The 18,062-nt window shown below is 36.0% G+C and overlaps 3 protein-coding genes across 6 annotated transcripts; 2 read left to right on the forward strand and 1 right to left on the reverse strand.

Annotated features, from left to right (window-relative positions):
• Window positions 1-43: 43 nt before the first annotated feature.
• Window positions 44-3,443, reverse strand: LOC125193363 (nuclear-interacting partner of ALK-like). The gene is given in 8 exon segments (XM_048091137.1): window positions 44-213; window positions 518-881; window positions 988-1,250; window positions 1,253-1,337; window positions 2,259-2,470; window positions 2,473-2,601; window positions 2,707-2,822; window positions 3,178-3,443. Coding segments are annotated over 8 exon segments (1,605 nt in total).
• Window positions 3,444-6,166: 2,723 nt separating this feature from the next.
• Window positions 6,167-12,139, forward strand: LOC125201425. Its single transcript, XM_048099521.1, has 14 exons — window positions 6,167-6,678; window positions 7,551-7,641; window positions 7,787-7,871; window positions 8,085-8,169; window positions 8,542-8,611; window positions 8,957-9,026; window positions 9,576-9,621; window positions 9,718-9,964; window positions 10,051-10,256; window positions 10,371-10,445; window positions 11,135-11,204; window positions 11,313-11,393; window positions 11,637-11,716; window positions 11,799-12,139. Exons 1-14 carry the CDS (start codon window positions 6,563-6,565, stop codon window positions 11,875-11,877), a joined length of 1,401 nt encoding a protein of 466 aa, XP_047955478.1. The 5' UTR covers window positions 6,167-6,562; the 3' UTR covers window positions 11,878-12,139.
• A 983-nt stretch (window positions 12,140-13,122) lies between these two features.
• On the forward strand, window positions 13,123-17,719 carry LOC125201407 (protein DENND6A). Of its 4 annotated transcripts, none has more exons than XR_007172906.1 (5): window positions 13,123-13,330; window positions 13,798-15,482; window positions 15,773-15,965; window positions 16,936-17,288; window positions 17,376-17,719. XR_007172906.1 is itself a non-coding variant. In XM_048099499.1 (4 exons), the coding sequence occupies exons 2-4, from the start codon at window positions 13,912-13,914 to the stop codon at window positions 17,083-17,085; spliced, it is 1,914 nt and encodes a 637-aa protein (XP_047955456.1). In that variant the 5' UTR covers window positions 13,123-13,330; window positions 13,801-13,911; the 3' UTR covers window positions 17,086-17,719. The 4 variants fall into 4 exon arrangements, 1 of the variants encoding a protein (XP_047955456.1); XR_007172904.1 differs by having other exon boundaries at window positions 13,801-15,482; XR_007172905.1 differs by having other exon boundaries at window positions 13,871-15,482.
• The last annotated feature ends 343 nt before the right edge of the window (window positions 17,720-18,062 follow it).

An 18,062-nucleotide genomic window follows, 5' to 3' on the forward strand; every position in this document is an offset into this window, starting at 1 on the left:
TTTAGAAAGGCCGAAAAAGTCTAATAATGAGTGAGGGTTTAGTTCATTTTACCTCTATCAAACTAGATGAGCGCACACCACTGAGCTCCTTGTTTTCTTTCAAAGCTGATAGTGTCTGTAGCCATCCAGGAGCAGATTTGCCAGTAGACACGGTCCAGGGGCAAAAATGCCTGTGCTGTTTGATTGGGTCAAACTCCATTGTTTTATTAAAATCTGCCAGGGTAGGATGAGCAATGAATACGGGACTAGGGTTGCACAAGATTTGGTATCATAAGTAATATCATGACTGATTAATTTGTTCTGGTATTCATAAGAATGCATCATTTCTCCTATAAACTCTTGATATAATGGAGTATTACATAAAAACAAGCATGTCAATCTTTACAGTGCATCAACATGCTCCTAAAATAAATAAGGGAATATCCTAAACATAATGTCTAAAATAAACTACCCAAAGAGCATGAGATCCGAAGAAAAAGAACCGAATTCAAAAATTTTGAGAGATGAATTAACTTACTTGTACTACAGAGCATAGGTTTCTGGCACTGTGACGCCCCGTTTCCAAGACTATCGAAATAGCTTCTTTGGTAGCTGCCAACTTTGTCGTGGTTTCCACACATTTGTTCTCCGTGAGGCTCAAGCCCTCCTGCGTTTCTAGTTGAAGTAATATTCTCAGGGGTTGAGCTAGATAACTCACCAGCAACTGCAATGACTCCCTTTACAGTTCCAGTCAAATTCAAATCAGAGCCTTCTGGAACAGGTTCGGGAACCTCTAACGGTTCGTCTGCAATGGCATTTGTCTCTATGGTTACAAAGGTTTCTTCAGTCCTGGCGGTTTCACTTTGTTGTACCAATGCTTGATCCTCCACTTGCGATGGCCTCTGTGGGAACCACCAGCAATTGTGAATCCTGAGGATGTTGAAGCACTGCTACCAGTATTCAAAATACTTCTCCTACGTCCAATGCATATTTGATTGTCTGAAGAACCTTCTTGTGCACAAGCCTCATCATGGCCATGGGCAGCCAAACTTTTATCAGTAACTTCTGTAAGCCCCACAAATCTATATACTCCAGAGGCCGAGGGATAATAGAGAAAGCCCATAATCCAACGCTAGCCCCGCATAACTGGCAATCGAGAGCAACAGAACTAGGATCAACCTGCAGCTCACAGTAAGGGTTGGTACCCTCACTTGAAGAATGGATATTACCTTTCAGTTTTTGTCCTGTTGTAATTGTTACATTCGCATCTTAATAGAATCATTTTGTCCATCCTTGAAGTCAACTCTGTAAGGTAGTATACGAGGTTCCCAGCCAAACAAACTAATCAGCTTCTGTGCCTGTACACTTCCAAAAGTCACTATTCTTCACTTTAACTGGTCCAGTTATAAACAGCTAACTAAGGAGTAAGGATGCATCTTACGAATTAATATCAACATGAGAATATTATTGAAACCCCCATACACAACTAATTACATTGTCTGAGATAGACAAGAGGCAGACAACTTATGATTTGACCAAAATATAAACTGTGTGTTTCGTGCAGGCACAATGATCGTTATTTGATCCAGAAGGAAAAAAGTGATGTGCAACAGTGCAGCTACGTTAATCGCTACAGTATGCATGTGCAGTGTCTAAAAAGGCCGTTCAGAGGCACCCAAACCACCACCTTGAGGAGGAGAGCCCCATAAAGTGGCTTGCAACAATGACAAACTCACCTTTTTCTTACGAAATGTATGCTTAGAACTCTGTTACTCAAGCTGAGCCTGAGTTACCTTCCATGGCAACAAGGAAATAGCCCGATAGAATGTAAATGACAATATTTCTCTCCTACCTTCGACTGCTTGGTCATCTAAATGACAATAAACAAGGGGTGGAAAAGGTTTCTCAAACATTTCCTAAATTCTGCTCTTCAAATTTGTACTTTTTTCATTTATTCCGAGAATCTAATTGATTATTTTATGCTAGTTTCATTTTAAACTAGCTCATGGTTTTATATTATGAAGCAAAAATTTTATCTTTATTTAGTATCACAAGAACTTCAATATATGCCATGCCTTTGACTTTTGAGGTCCTCATCGCATTATAGATCATTTACAAGTCTCAGATAGATATTCAAAGTGGCACATTTCCCATGACACGGCCCATTCAGAACATTTGCATGCTTGCTAGTTTATGGTGACAATCTAGGACTAGCGGACCTGTGTTTCTTGAAGGTGAGATAACTTTTTTAATGGATTTTGACTTGTTATAACCCAAACCTGATAGTACAAGATGGAAGAACTTGTTTCAGGTACATGCCCTGAAGATTTTGTCCCGGAGCTTTCAAGTGGTTCATGACACGCAAAACTTGAAGAGCCACTAAGAAATAGCGCCAGTTGAGAATTTCTAGAGTCATCGATGGCCATAGGGGCAGTAACAGGAAGAGCTATTAACTGTGATAGTGATAAAAACCGCCTCTTGTAGTCCTCGTTAAACTTGCCCTGGATAGAATCGGAAACTGAGCAAGTTCTTCTGCACATGAGTTATTAGTCCAAGGGCACAGCAAATTATGTCCTCCTTCCAGCTTCAAGCTGAATACCATAGCTGCTTTCTCAACTGATTACACATGAACCAAAAAGAGTCTGGATTCAGGAACAGTCTACAAGTGAAAGAAAACTAGCCAGGAATAATAGTGCAACAGAAGAGCCGATCAAGAAAGTATGACTGGCCTTGTTGCTGATGGTGTAGAAAAGAGGAGGCGTGCATTGCATGAGACACAAGCAATTGCGTCCGTATAAACATTAACCCAACCCCTTATCGCACATTCCAAAGGGCTCGCCCCTAGAAGGATCGATTATGTTAGTTCAGATTCAAAAAAAGACTAGATTTAAAAAGTGCTTGCTTGTCTAGTCACTAGTGTCCTTATCTTTTCACTGAACTAGGACAGAATCATGCAGAGATCTCATGACTATTAATGATAAAGAGGAGCATTAAAATGAGAGAGGAAAATCTTCAAGAGTTTTGACATAAAATAAATCATTATCATTATACAGTATATTATAATGATTCACATCAAATCTTCCAAAATCAATAGGATTCCGAGACATTGGCATTATAAGTGAAACATTTATCATTATATCACAATCCAACATCCACAATATAGCTGCTGCATTCAATCTAGATAGATAATAAAGGTGGTGAAATTCGGCAAACCAGGTCATCGACTTGAAAGTGGATAGCCTCCTAACCAAATCGCCACGGTCCCAAGGCCTGCAGACCGGTGCTTGGCAAAACTGACAACGAAACCACCCCCGATTCATCGTCACCTGATTTCCTCTCCGGTGAGGACGAATTCGGCCACTTAATTGTTGAGCTCCGAACACACTGCATTCGATAAACAAGCGAAGCACCATTACCACTAGCAATATAAGAATTGCTAATGCAACAATCATAAGCTGCGCCATCAAAAGTTAAGTAAAGATTTTGCAAGTCCTACACTCCTCACCACCGTTTCATGAGTAAAATTTAACTAAAGATCTGTGTGCTTAGCGGAGACGTAAACACACACCCACGTGCGTGTTGTTAAGCATGACACAACAAACTGAGTATCTCTCAATTCAAAGTGTTTCTTTACTTTCAAATTTAGCAACTCATCGTGGATCAATACGTGATATAGTTGGCGTCAATAAATTATACGGTACTTCTTAGTTTTAAAAATAAGAGCACGCTTAACTCACGTTGATCAAGCTTCAAATTTTAATTGAATTGTGCAATTATTGCATATTTTTATAAATTAATGATATTAATATGCATTTCAATAGTTAGTTGTGAATTACTATTTGGATATGATATTTTTTGTATGAAAGCCAAATTGTGATGGGACATTTAACGTTTTGGATGAAACATCAGGCTCCACGATCTCATACTTCTCATACATTAAATTATTGGAACCAAAATTAGTAAATTACAAAGGACCACTAAAATTTGGTTATATGACCAGTTTCAAAGCTTTCGGCTGAAATGATAGTAGTACTACCTGATAACAGCTTAATCAATGAGATTCATATTGTCTCAAATGTTCAAATAACTCAATTACAATTATAAACTTAGAATAAAAAATTAATTATCATTTAAATTATAATACTCCTATTTGATTGATTTTTAGTCAATCTTATAACCTTTTAAGATTGAAATGAAGCAATTTTTTAACTTTCTTCAATTATCTCATACTTAATTAAATTGAAACTAATAAGGTAAAATCAAATGCTCCTAATATTACAGCAAAATTATGTTATTTTTTTCAAAACAACGTTATTATAAATGGAGTGTTGGTAAGTGATGTCGATATATCCCTAATGGTGCGATTTTGTTTCTATATTCTATTTAATTTTTCCATATTATTTTTAATTGCGATCAATTATGTGATAATTGAGAAAAATAAAAAAATTGTAATTTTATATTCCCATTTCAAAAGTTTATAAAGTTGATCAGAAGCACCAAAAGAATTGATGAATTCATATCCCAATAAATTTGTCATTTTTCAGTTTTTACTATTTTCGGTAATGGACACACATTTCACTAACTTTATTTCACTTACATTTTATTACTATAAAATTAATATATGTGATCATATCATAACCCATATTTATGGTGATAACCTAATAATCCTCATTTTATGGACGAAAAATATCATTTTATGGAATAAAAGTATCATTTTATGCATGCTGAAAAAATATCATTTTATCGTGTATAAATATCATTTTTAGTAAAAATGATACTTTTGACCCATAAAATGATACGGATCTAAAAAATGATCATAGAAGGGGCAAAAATACATTGGGGATATTTGAAGTGCTTGAGGAGGGACATTTAAAGAAGAAACTAATATTAATTTTTTTCTACAATAGAATTTATACATTGATATGAAATTTTGAGGGAGGACATTTACCCCTCCTCCTTGCACATTAGATCCGTCCCTGGGTTATTAGGTTATCACATAAATATGAGTTATGATACGATCGCACCCATATATATATATATATATATATATATATATATATATATATATATAGGGATGTATTCAGGTCAGAACGCTAAGTATAAGTAAAACTCAAAACACTTGCAGTCCATTGGATCATATGATCTAATGATTAGATTAATGCCACGTGTCATCTAATAATGTAGAATTTTAGACTAATAATGTAGCTCGGATAATAATGTAGCATTTTAGTTTAATAATGTAGCATTTTAGTTTAGAAATGTACAGTTTTAGTCTTACAATGTACATTTCTAGTCTAATAATGTACCTCGCCTAATAATGTAGATTTTTAGTATCATAATGTAACAAATCACAACCATCCAATCTAATGATCCAAGGGTTGTGATTTGTGCTGTGTTTTAAGCTAAGATGCTGTAAGGACCCTAACACACCCCTATATATATATAGGGGTGTGTTAGGGTGCCACCACCCCTTAAAATAACACCATAACACCATTTCTAGCCAATCATTTGTACACGTGGACAAATAATAAGCTGACACGTGGCAAAAAAAAAAAAAAACCCAAAAAAGACGGGCAGCAATATGCTGGCCTTTAAACAACAATTTTTCTTGAACAGCAATATCCAACACGTTAGATTAATCTATATAGATTTGCCTAACGTGTTGGATATTGCTGTGTAACGCCTATAATATCTTTGTATAAGCGTTGTCACGTTGTCATTTTAAGAGGGGTTGTCATTTTAACACAAACCTATATATATATATATATATATATATATAATGTATGCATTTTATTGAGTGAAATAAAATAGAAAAAAAGTTAAAAAATTTTAATAAGAAAAGAAAGTATATTTCAAAAATAGAAAGTAATTAGAAAAAGAAAATACTAACATCTTGAATCTTGAATGAGACTGATAAAAATCTTCATAGTACATTCAATTACCCTCTATCTATTAAATTTACACTAAGTATGCATTTTTGTATTAAATTGATGACAAGAAAGAGATATTTAGCAATCCACACGAAAAGGACAAAACGATATAAAGATAAAAATACATTTGAAAAATAAAGTGGTAATGGTTTATGAGAAAATAGAAATTAAGCCAATGAAAATAGAGCGCGTGGGATGGCGGATTAAACCACGTTCCAGCAACTCCTGTGGTTTTTAATTCAGCTCACTTTTCCCTTTGAAATTTGAATCATTATCGAAAATTTCCAATTTGTTGACGTTTCGACTTTCGATTATACAATTGCAACCATCAATGGCGCCCACCCATTCCACTTTAGGTTTTCCCCTCTCCCCGATTTCCCTCCCTTTCCGTTTTCATACCACAAATTAGCCGCCCCTTTTGCTATTTTGTCCGAATTCATTTTCTCAGAAACTCTGTTTTCTCTGAAATATCTGCTGCTTTTGACTGTTTCTGTTGGCGTCGAGATTTTAATGGATAGATAGATAGATAGATACAAATATCGATGCAGTGGTTTTTGTATTTATATACACACGTATACATATAGTGATACAGACACACTTTGTGCTTGATAAATATCTGAATTCGGCACACTCTGGGCTAGAGAGTGGGAGAGATGACCTGGAGAAGAGTGGGGAAGTCGCTGCAGGGAGTGACAGCGCACACTCTGCTTTTCTTCTTCACGGTGCTGCTTGTTCTTAAGATCGATCACACCGTTTCCTACTCTTGGTGGTATGATTTATTTTCTTTCCCCAATTGTCGATAACCTATTTTAATTTAGCTGTCGCACACGTTTTATTTTGGGATAATTTTATTTTTATGCGCATGTGCTCATTGAGATCTACGTTGTTAATGTTTTAGTTTTAGTTTTTGGGCTTTGTCAAGGAATTGTTGATTATCCGTTTTCCATATGTGGATAGAGTCTTGGGATGATGGATTTGGCCGACCAAAACTGAGTCAAAGCCTAATGTCTAATATCTTCTACTTTAGTTATGTCTAAAACTGATGATTGGCATTGTAAGTACCAGGGCCCTCTAGCTTTAGACTCAATTCATTTGTTTTAGCATAGAGTAGCATATCGTACGCAAATAGCTGGTGAATCCCCTAACCACAAAATGGCTGCCATGAGTTTAAGCATAAAGTTTGATAATTTGCTTTGATCTTGTCATATAAGATTAAATCTTGTCCATGATTGAGTGTGTTAGTAAACAAATTAGAGGTTGATGGTGATGCCCATAGATGGAAAATGTCTTCTGTGTTTGTTTTAGGGGATGGACAAGTTTTGCAAATCATTGATTTCTGAAAATTTTAATGGTCTGTGGAATTAGTTTTTAACTCTTTAACATGTAAATAAAAACCAAATAGGGACTACATGTTATTTGTTTTGTTTGCACTTTCTTAAGGGCTGACTTTGTGTGGCTACATACATGTCTATGTATATGCTTATTAGAATGTAACTGGAACTCTTCTTTGTCTTTGCTCATTGACCACTGTACAAGCAAGGCTAAAAACTAATAAGTAGGTGTAGTTTCCAAAGCAGCTTGTTAGATAATCTCTGTTGGTTGTCCTAGTAATGTAGCCTCATTTATGTATTTCTTATGCAGGGTTATTTTCTTTCCATTGTGGCTATTTCATGCAGTTGTTGCACGAGGAAGATTTTCTCTTCCTGCGCCATCAGTTCCTCATGATCGCCATGTATGCCACCTTATGACCATTCAGTTATATTTCAATAATTTATTTTCTCAGTGCATCCGTAGGAAAAATGTAAAATATGCGGCACTGTGCTAGTTTTTTTTACATCTCTTTGTTTTGTATTTGAATATATATTTGTTTTGAATAGTGGGCCCCATGCCATGCTGTGGTTGCTGTGCCATTGCTCGTTGCTTTCGAACTGCTGCTTTGTATATATCTCGAGAGTGTATATGGTATGAAAGCAAAACTCTTTCATGATTTTTAGCCCTAGGCAGTATTTCATGTAGATTCTATGAGTTTCCCTGCTAGAAAACTTTCCTTCTAATCTGCCTCCTGCTTCTTCTTCTCACATGGCAGTGGTAAGATGAGCTAACGGAAGAATAGAATGCATAATTTTTGCAGTTGGTGGTTGATAATTTGCTGAAAAATGTTTCTTCACATTGCAGTTAATCATTCTTCTGCTTTGCACCTTAAAATTGTCTTCCTTCCTTTGCTGGCATTTGAGGTTATCATCCTTATTGACAATTTCAGGTACAATGTTTGCTCAAATACCCTTTCTCTCAATCTTCTATTCTCTTCAGTATATGTAACAACAATCTCTTACAACAGATTACTGTTTTCAGAGTTTAAGTACATTGGCATGGAAAGATATCACTCCACAGAAAAATTTGTTGGCTTGATAGTGATATCCCTTTTCCATACTTCAAACTTTGAACTCTAGAAATGAACCAGAAACTACAGAATAAGTGTTCACTAACAGATGATTTACTAAAGTAATTTAGTCCATGCATAACAATCCTTGTCCAACAAGGTGTGCCTTAGAGAGACTTTTTCTTTCCCGAGCTTTACTCAACTTCACAACCCTTTCAATGCATCATGGTTTATGTTCATGTTTCTTCCCAGAATGTGCAAGGCTTTATTACCAGGAGATGATGAAAGCATGAGTGATGATGCAATATGGGAAACACTTCCTGTAAGTTTCTTCTTAAAACATAATAGGTGAAGAGTGTCAGATGCTTTTATTCTCAAGAAGTCAAATTTTGGCTCTCATTACTATCTTTCTCTTAAGTCTCAAATTCTTATTTCAGTCTATAATTTAGTTGTGCATTCTTTCACAACTGAACAAATCTTATTCTGTTCTTTGAAGAGCATCCTAAAACTGATCTGAATTATTGACCATAATTTATAGAACTGTAAAGTTGAGGTTCCTAGTAGTATAGTTTTCACTTCTTTCATGACATGTATCTTTTTGTTTGTTTTTTATCTTGTTTTCTAGACATTATAAGGCTACTTATAGTGACTGCTTTCATGACCTCAGCATTTCTGGGTAGCAATATCAATGGTTTTCTTTGTTGCTGCCACATTATTCACCCTCCTGAAGCTATGTCGTAAGTTCATTTCTCTTGACTTCTAGTGACTTTGAGTGTGCATATTTTGATGTTTGTGATCGTGGTTGGGACAAGCACCTTTGTTCTTCAGAAAACAAAAACATTCTATCTCATTCTTGCTAGAATTCGCTTTATGGATGTAAATGCTCTGTCCAGTTCTTGCATAGGATTTTCTTTTTATTTTGCAAACATGTACAACACTCTCCTTGGATGGTCATGTTTATGATGTGGGACCAATGGCAATATCAGGGCACTAGTTATTGACTTATTGTTCACGTTGGGTGTTGTTTGACTAGATAAATTGTCAATTATCAGAGAGACCAAAAGAGAGGGAAATTTGTTAGCACTTGTAATTTCTGCAAACAAGCAAATAGTGGACGGACATTGTGAAGTTGAGAGCAGAAATAAGAATATATAGCTATGCATCTTAATAAGTGGCAAAACCTAATTTTTCCTTGCTTTCTTTGTTTGCACGATATGATTTAAATGTTTAAATGGTTGCATGTTTGCTATACTCATTTTGATTCATCTTAAATTCTGACATTGCAGGTGATGTCGGTGCTCTTGGCTGGTGGGACCTGTTCATAAATTACGGGTATAATCCCACTTGAAGAGTTGTTTTACCTCCACAGTTCTGTGCTTATGTAGAGTTGTGCATTTTTAAGATTTGGCTCATCTTATATTTCTATAGGATTGCCGAATGTTTTGCATTTCTTGTTTGCACAAAATGGTCAAATCCAGTAATTCATAGAAACTCGCAAACAAGAGAAGAAAGCTCGTCTTCTAGTGCTATACGATATCTGGACTGGAATAGTGGTTTGGTGGTATCATCTGATGATCATTTGCAGGATAGAATTTGTGGCCTGCAAGACATTGGTGGTCACTTAATGAAAATTCCAATTATTGTTTTTCAAGTCCTCCTCTGCATGAAGCTGGAGGTACTCATCTTGGCTCTTTTAGGTTCTTTAACTGAATTATTGAATAATTCTCAATTTATTTACTAATTGACTTCATTTCCAATTAGGGAACTCCACCAGATGCTAAGAACATTCCTCTTCCAGTTGTCTTCTCTCCCATCTTTCTGTTGCAAGGAGTTGCTGTCTTGTTTGCCATATTCAGATTAGTAGAGAAAGTTGTTTTCTTGTTACAAAGTGAGGCTGCTGGAGGAAGATATCTTGTATACTCTTCAAGAATTCGTGACCTGTTTGGTTTCCTGCATCATGGCTCCAGGTGATGTTTAAAACCATGGTTTTGCACAGTAGGTTCTGTTGTGATAACTAGCATTGAACAAGTTTGTGGAGATGTTTCTTAAACTGACAATTTTTTATATATTTGTTCTCTCAGGCTGCTTGGGTGGTGGTCCATTGATGAAACAAGCAGAGAAGAGCAGGCCCGCCTATTCCACGATGGGGCCTCAGGGTAACACTTGTCTTATGTTTTAAATTAAATGGATTATATGCTCATCTGTAAAGTGCCGAGCACTCAGCTTTCATACTTGAGTATCCTTTTATGTTTTACTCTTACAAGGAAGTCTTAAAAAATGATAATTGGCTGGTGACCTATAAAGACAAAAATAGAAACGGAGATGGCGTCAAAAATTCTCAGATCATGCAGAATATTGTAACTGCAAAATTGCAATAAATTCATAGAAAAACTCTGAAGCCTGAGTAAAGCTTTTGGAGTATACTGGAACTATGTCTGACAAAGTATATATCTGCAGCCAACAAAAGACTTAATTCAGTTTTACAGAAAATAAAATAGTATTGGAAACTTGTTTTGTCGTGCATTGCTAGATATAATGGCCATGATATTATGATATCACATAACCATGCAAGAAATGAACCTTTTGACCTAGTTATAGTAATTAGGATGGCTACTGTCCTGGTTTTGTCTCTCCTGCTATGATTTTCTTATGATGATAATTCCATGGCTATTCGTCTTTGCTTCTTTTCTTCCTATCTTGTACACTCAACTTTATCTGTGATCTGATCGGCCTTTTAAGATTCTATCTGCAAGTTAATGGAATAAGGCGTTGGTCTAGAATCAAATCTTAAACTATGCAAGTTTAGGAATGATAACATGCTGATATTTTAAGTAATGAATGACAGATACAACACTTTCTCTGGTTATCCACCTGAAATAGTGAAGAAAATGCCAAAGAGGGACCTTGCCGAGGAGGTGAATTCATCTACATAATTGCATTCTCGTTATTTCCTTAGCACCTTCACTACAGCTTTAAATATAGGTCTACCTTTCTCCCTTTTTTACTTGGTGGTCTTGTTATAGGTTTGGAGACTTCAAGCAGCACTTGGTGAGCAAACAGAAATTACGAAATTCAGCCAGCAGGAGTATGAGAGACTTCAACATGTAACTGTCTCAATTTTGTGTTTCGCTGTGATGCTTAATTCATATGCCTTAACGTTTATCTGATGTACGGTTATTTAGTAACCTATAAATTAATTTCCGAAGCTGATGAATGTGCAACATCCTTATAAAGTAGCACCACGGACAAGGATTTTGCACATATGTCTGTACACTCATGAATGTGTTTGTGGTTACCATAAAATACCCCTTTTAGCAAACTAAATGCCTTGTTGCATTATCATCCAGGAAAAAATTCTGTGTAGAGTTTGCTTCGAGGGAGAGATTTGCATTGTGCTCCTTCCTTGCAGGCATCGCATTTTGTGCAGGTACCACACATGATTTTCTTAGTTATGTGATTTGGGTAGCTCGTCTTTGAATGTGATACTAACATTTGTTGATGTGTTGCAGCTCTTGCTCCGACAAATGTAGGAAATGCCCAATTTGCCGAGTGTCTATAGAGGAGCGCTTGCCTGTATATGATGTATAGCCTAGGTTGATTTCCCACCTCGCCTCATCTTCCGGGACTCTTCATTTTTAACAGTAGACACCTAGATGGATGAAGTAAAGGTAGGTTTCTTCCAAAATACTACTACAACAATATGAGGTCGGTTAATTGTTATTGCTAGACTTCAACAACTAACTGGAGTTAGAGATTAACTGTTTCTGTGCTTTGCTTTTTGCCTGTATATACTTACAAGCTGTTCAAAGTTGGGGTAAATGTGTAATATAATGTTTTGCTCCTTTTGTTATAGTGTTTGTGCTCATTTTATTCCTGCCAAAAAAGTTGGTTTTATTATTCACGAGTAGTTCAAAGTTCTGTTATTGGATGTTTTTTTTTTGTATGTATTTTCACTTATCTTGAGGTGCACAAATTGTGGCTTAGTTATCATATTCAGCAGTAAAATTGTTCTTAATAGTTATTATTCTCAATTTAATTCTAAATAGTTTAATTTGCAGCCCACAATTGACTGTTCTTTTTGCAGTTAAAGACAAAACTGTCAAAACAATTACATTTGGGTTGCCTAAATTTTATAGTTTGAATTTGAGTTGCGATTAGTTGCAAAAATAATTTGATATTTAAAATTCGCAACAAAGAGTGACAATCTTTAAATATTTTGCAAATTTGGTACGAGATAAAATTTATGCAAAAATTTAATTACTAATAACGAAATGATGTATCTTTAAGCTTAAAATATCAAAAATCATCAGCTTCTTTTTAGTGGATTTTTCAGTCTACCATTAATTTTTAAAGGATTTATCTACCTTCCAATTGATTATTGATTAAACTGATAATCATATCGTCTGATTTGCCTCATCTAAAATGGAAAAATTATATTCTCTCCGTACCATAATAATAATAATCACATTTTATATCCTTCCTATAATAAAAGTCACATTTCATTTTTATCTTAAAAACTCACTTCACTTACATTTTATTATACAATTTATAAAAAAAAATAGATTATATACTTGTATGTCCACGCCAAATTTGACTTTAACTATAGGGGAGTATGTGAGTATAAAAATATAACTACTTTAGGCACCAATACCTCACCTAAAATGGAAAAGTTATACTATAAAAATATGTACCTACTTTAGGCACCACTCTTTTTTTTGTTTTGTGAGTTTGCCAACATATAGGATAAACATAAAAAAACGTATAGTAGTGCTACTATTTCTTTAATAGTTCTGATTTATGCATAAATATTTATTGACTCGCACTAAAAAGGAATGTCTGAAGATTGCACAGCCCAAAATCCAAAACAACGCAGCGGTAAATAAGCTCGAATTGGTGTCCATTTCATTCAAGTGCTGCGCTTTCACAAACGCACACAAGCAGCGACACTCTCTTTTCTCAATCAGCGCCAATCCCAATACAAGAAGTCAGTTTTTCTCTTCGAATTTTTCTCCTTTTGTCAGATCCGAGCTGCACAGTTCAGGTAATAGTTATGGAAATGAAGGAGCCCCTTTTATTGAAAAGTAAACATTTTTCCTGATTTTATGGGTTTATGCTATTCTATTTTACAATGATGTTGTGGGAAAAGTCTAAATTTTACTTGGGAGCAAATAATGAATTCCAACTATAGTAACCTACAGATAGCTTTGGACAATAATCAATGGGTATGTTTCAAAACAATAATTTTTTGTTTGAATACTATACTAATAAAACTTGGATGGATTTTAAGTCAATGAGATGCGCTAATGTCAGCAAACATTGAATGTTTTTGCAGCTATTCTTTATCCAAAAGTGAGTATTTTGTAACTTAGATTGTATAGTTTGTAGATAGTAGTGATACTTGTTAGTGTTATGCATTTATATAGTAGGAGACACTGGCTTATGTTCCTTAACTGTATCCATGAATTTCAATTGTGCTCATAACCATGCCCGGTTAACTAACTTTGGCAGCAGATTTGGTGCTGTTTCGCTTATGGCTGACCTCTGTTGCATTCGTTCTACTGTGTGGATACGGTATGTGCAGATTATATGATTGGTGTCTATTGATTTTTGAGTGATCTTGAGATGAGCCGGTCGCCATCATTTTCTCTCAAGTCGGAGCCTGCACCGGAAGTTGATGAAAGATCTTTGCAGCAATGGGTGGCTGCATTTTGCATCATCAGGTTTGATCTTGAGCAGGGTCAGCTGATTGAAGAGTGTTATCCTCCTGGCTGTCTTACCCAAAGTGAGGAGCTTGAAGTCTCTTTTAATTCATTTCCGGATTCAGTTTCACAGCATCATAATCGCTCAAGCATCCATGATTGTATATTCTTTTTCCGCACAAAAAGAGAGAGAAACCTTCAAGCTTCGAGTGTGGCATCAACAGAGATCGTTGAAGTAGTGGATAATAAATTATCTCCCCAGAAGCCAATAGGTAAAAGTCAGATCAGCTATGACTCCCGATTCTTGTATGGCTTTGTGTTTAATAGGCAGAGGCATGATGAGAGACTAAAGCGTGGAGGCGAGCAAAAATCTGTGGTTATTCTTTCATACAGTCCATACACGAGTGTGTTTAGACCTTTATTACAAATTTTGGGGCCATTGTACTTTGACATTGGAAGCAAGGCACTTAATTACATTGCTGCTTATGTATCAAAGTGGCCTACACCCGTGCCGGGTCAACAGATGGAGCTTCCTATTGGGAATGCATCGCTAAAAGTGAATCTGCCACCTTCTCATTGTTTGCCATCAAATAGTGGACTTTTCGAAGACTCTGCTTCCTCACTTGCTCCTCTTCTCCCCTCAAATCTATCAGTTCCTCAGGGCCTATTTCATGACTCAGATCTTTTTGGTACATTTCGTGGACTCTTATTGCAACTTTGGAAGCTGTGGGAACTCCTGCTTTTGGGGGAACCCATCTTGATAATAGCACCAACACCTCCGCAATGTTCTGAAGCTGTTTCTGGTCTAGTTAGTTTGGTTGCCCCACTTCTTTTGAGTGTTGATTTCAGACCTTACTTTACTATTCACGACCCGGAGTTTGCCAGTTTGAACTCTCTTCCTCAGGGTTCCTCTTTTCCTCCAATGATTCTAGGCGTGACAAACCTTTTCTTCTTAAAGGCACTTCGTATTATGCCTCACATTATTTCAGTTGGAAATCCCGCTTCAAATTCTACCCGCCATCCTTTTGGTTCTAAAACTGCTGCAGGAACTCCGCCTGGTCAAAATGTTGCTTTAAAGAGATTTACTCCTGCAAACTTCTTGAATGCTGTGAAGTTGAAGAGAGATGGTCCTCTGTGTCTAATGACTGAGCATAAAGAAGCTGTATGGACGAATTATGCTGGACTGACAAAGCCGGATACATCTATCCTGAATAGACTTATTGATGCAGGACTGTCTCCCAGGGTTGAGGAGTCGATGTCAGTTGTCAACAATGATATACTACGTCGCCATTTTTTGGAGTTGACGACTAACTTCTTGGCTCCTTTTGGTCCATATTTTAGACCAACTACACCTTCTGAAACATCGTCTCCATTTTCCGATCCCCCTCCTCTACCCACATTCAATGCTGAGGAGTTCCTAGAGAGTTTGTCTGCAAGAGGTCCAGGAAAGTTTTTGTTGAAGCGGATGAAGTCAAATTGGCTGGATCTCTACAGGTATTGCTTAGTTCTTCACTCAAACCACTTGTTTAATTAATTCCTTTTCTCTTGCCAACGTGCACATCAGTGATCAGTCCATTGACTGTTTTGAAATCATCTATAAGAAAGTGTAAGCGATCACAATCTGAACTTCACCTATCTAGTAGGGTTTGCTTTAAGTTGCATTGATTTTAATATGCTATAATGCTAATTGAATATTATAGGTTATTGTGTGGCAAACTTAGGTTTCTATGACTATTTTATTGATATCTCCTGAAGATAATAATATGTTCTGAATATCAATGCAGGCAGTTTCTGAAAGGATATAACTTTCTCCCATGGTTCCGAAGAAAGCGTGCTGTTGCTGAGCAAGAACAATATAAATTGTGGAGGCAAGCTAGAGTAAAGACCAATATACACCAGTTGATAAGTAGAATGTCAGAATTGGAAATTGTTGATTCCTTCAATGCAATTGAGAGGCACCTTCTCGGAGAAATGCAGGCAAGTTCTCTAAAATTAGCAAGAGTGATTTTTATTATAAAAAATATTAATGCAATAATTCATGACAATTTTGGCTTTGGTGAAATGCATGTCGCATGAGTAAGAATTTTCAACATTTACTCAAACTCATTAAACAATATATCGTACTTTTCTATTTGCTATTCTACACAGCTCTATTTAATGAAGATTATGCATAAGAAAATTGTGGACCAAGGGGTAAAATTCACTATGAATTGCTCCTTGCTTCTCCTCGTTGTTCTGTTGAATCAACTTTGTTTATGCGGAGAAGATCCAGTGTTATGGTTTGACATCTTATCCAATATCCATTCATTTATGTTTACATAATGGACTCGATTGCTTCTGCTCAAATAATCGCAAGAAAGTGCTGATAATCAGAGAGGGCTTTAACTGCCTCAAAATGCTTCTATTTATGTATTTGTATGAGATAATACAAGATAATGAGGATCTTAGCACGAACATGCTTTTTCCTCTTCCTGCATTGGATAATGTTAGTATATGTTTATGTGGATTCAATGGACTTTCCTAGCAACTCGGGCATAATGGATGCCAAGTGGTTTCTAGTGTAAACTTCCCTAAACATTATATCCTGTAATAACCTGTGAAAATTAGGTGTAGTGTAACATGACCTTAAGTCATAACAAAAATGCAGGTACTTAACATACTTAGATTGTTAATCCCTTCTTGATTTGCAAGTCAGATGTTCCAAGATTAATCAGTTCAACAACTTCTCTCTCACTTTGAAGAGTATCTATATTTGTAAGTGATAACAACCTAAGGGTTAATACTTACTAGCCTTATGGTTTCTCAATGAGGAAGCCCAGATTGCATCTTGTATCATACTTCGCTGCTGCTTTTATCTTAACAACGCAAGGTTTTCTGTTATCAGTGACAGTTGTTTGTATATTATCAGTCCATGTGTTTCCATTAACTAAATTTTTCTCCATGGCAGTATGGAAGAGTAAATGAAGATTCTGAAGCAGTCTGTAACAAGTTAAAGAAAGATCTGAAAATAGTGTTCAATATGCTGCCAAAAGACATACAACAGCTTCTGATTATGAACCCAGATAGAGCATCTCTTCTACAAGAATTCCATGAGTAGTATGGGCTATCCGAATATACTCATCCATCAGACAGTGTTTTGTTCTCCGCATCTTCCAGATGACACAAAAATCCTTACTCCGAAGTTTCTCAACGCCACTTCATCTGTGCTTGAGGCAGTCTTCTTGCAGAAGGTTGGAAATGGCATTCACAAATCTACCACACTCTGTTACCGTTATTTGCCAAATTATTGATTCTCCTTAGGTAAGTATCTTCTAAAACTAGTCCCTTTTCTCAAAGCACCAGTTTTGGATACCTCTCATTGTTTGATTCCTTTATGGAATTTTCTAGATGAGACTGAGGCAAAAACCTCAAGAAAGACAGTTCAAGTCTTCAAGACAACAAAATTCTGAAATCTGGTTTTAACAGGTTAGATGGCAATAGAAAGAACGTTGTGAATTCAGATGTCTGATTATTCTCACTAGTCTTTATTAGGTCAGACATGTAAATACGAGGTCTCTGATATAAGTGAAGTAAGCTGCAAATTCAAAGAGAGTAGCACTCGGGGGAAATATCTATTTTTACCTGCATGTTAATCCCATCAATTGTGATATGAAAATGTATTGCCTTTAACATCATCACTCATTTTTATCCTATGCAAAGGGAAAATATAAAGCGTTTGATGTTGTTCTTTATAGCTACGAGTATGTGCTAGACAAGTGCATTTATGATTGATACATTCCCTTTTCTTCACTATTTTAACTCGAATGCTTGAGGCTATTGGCAGCAATTTTATCATAGTATAAGAAAAGACAACAGAAAATAACTGATCAAGTGTTTTGTACGTTATGGTTAAGAGACTTGTAAGATAGGAATAAAACTGCAAAACAGATCTGTAGTTTGTTCGATGTTAGAAATAGATTATAAATTGCTCTTACTTTCCAAGCTTGCATGATTTCATCATCGTATCTGGAGCCCTATCAAGAAATCCTCTATTTCTTGTTTATTTTCTTGTCTTGTATGTGTATGCTGTTTGGT

The sequence above is a fragment of the Salvia hispanica genome, chromosome 1 (assembly GCF_023119035.1).
Source record: "Salvia hispanica cultivar TCC Black 2014 chromosome 1, UniMelb_Shisp_WGS_1.0, whole genome shotgun sequence".
Taxonomy (NCBI): Eukaryota; Viridiplantae; Streptophyta; class Magnoliopsida; order Lamiales; family Lamiaceae; genus Salvia; species Salvia hispanica.

Bases quoted from the DNA above. Each gene is read 5' to 3' on its own strand.
- LOC125201425 (XM_048099521.1), top strand. From the start codon at position 6,563: ATGACCTGGAGAAGAGTGGGGAAGTCGCTGCAGGGAGTGACAGCGCAC. The intron at 8,170-8,541 runs GTACAATGTTTG...GTTTCTTCCCAG, and splicing joins ATCCTTATTGACAATTTCAG to AATGTGCAAGGCTTTATTAC. The intron at 9,622-9,717 runs GTATAATCCCAC...ATATTTCTATAG, and splicing joins GACCTGTTCATAAATTACGG to GATTGCCGAATGTTTTGCAT.
- LOC125201407 (XM_048099499.1), top strand. From the start codon at position 13,912: ATGAGCCGGTCGCCATCATTTTCTCTCAAGTCGGAGCCTGCACCGGAA. The intron at 15,483-15,772 runs GTATTGCTTAGT...ATATCAATGCAG, and splicing joins AATTGGCTGGATCTCTACAG to GCAGTTTCTGAAAGGATATA. The intron at 15,966-16,935 runs GCAAGTTCTCTA...TCTCCATGGCAG, and splicing joins ACCTTCTCGGAGAAATGCAG to TATGGAAGAGTAAATGAAGA.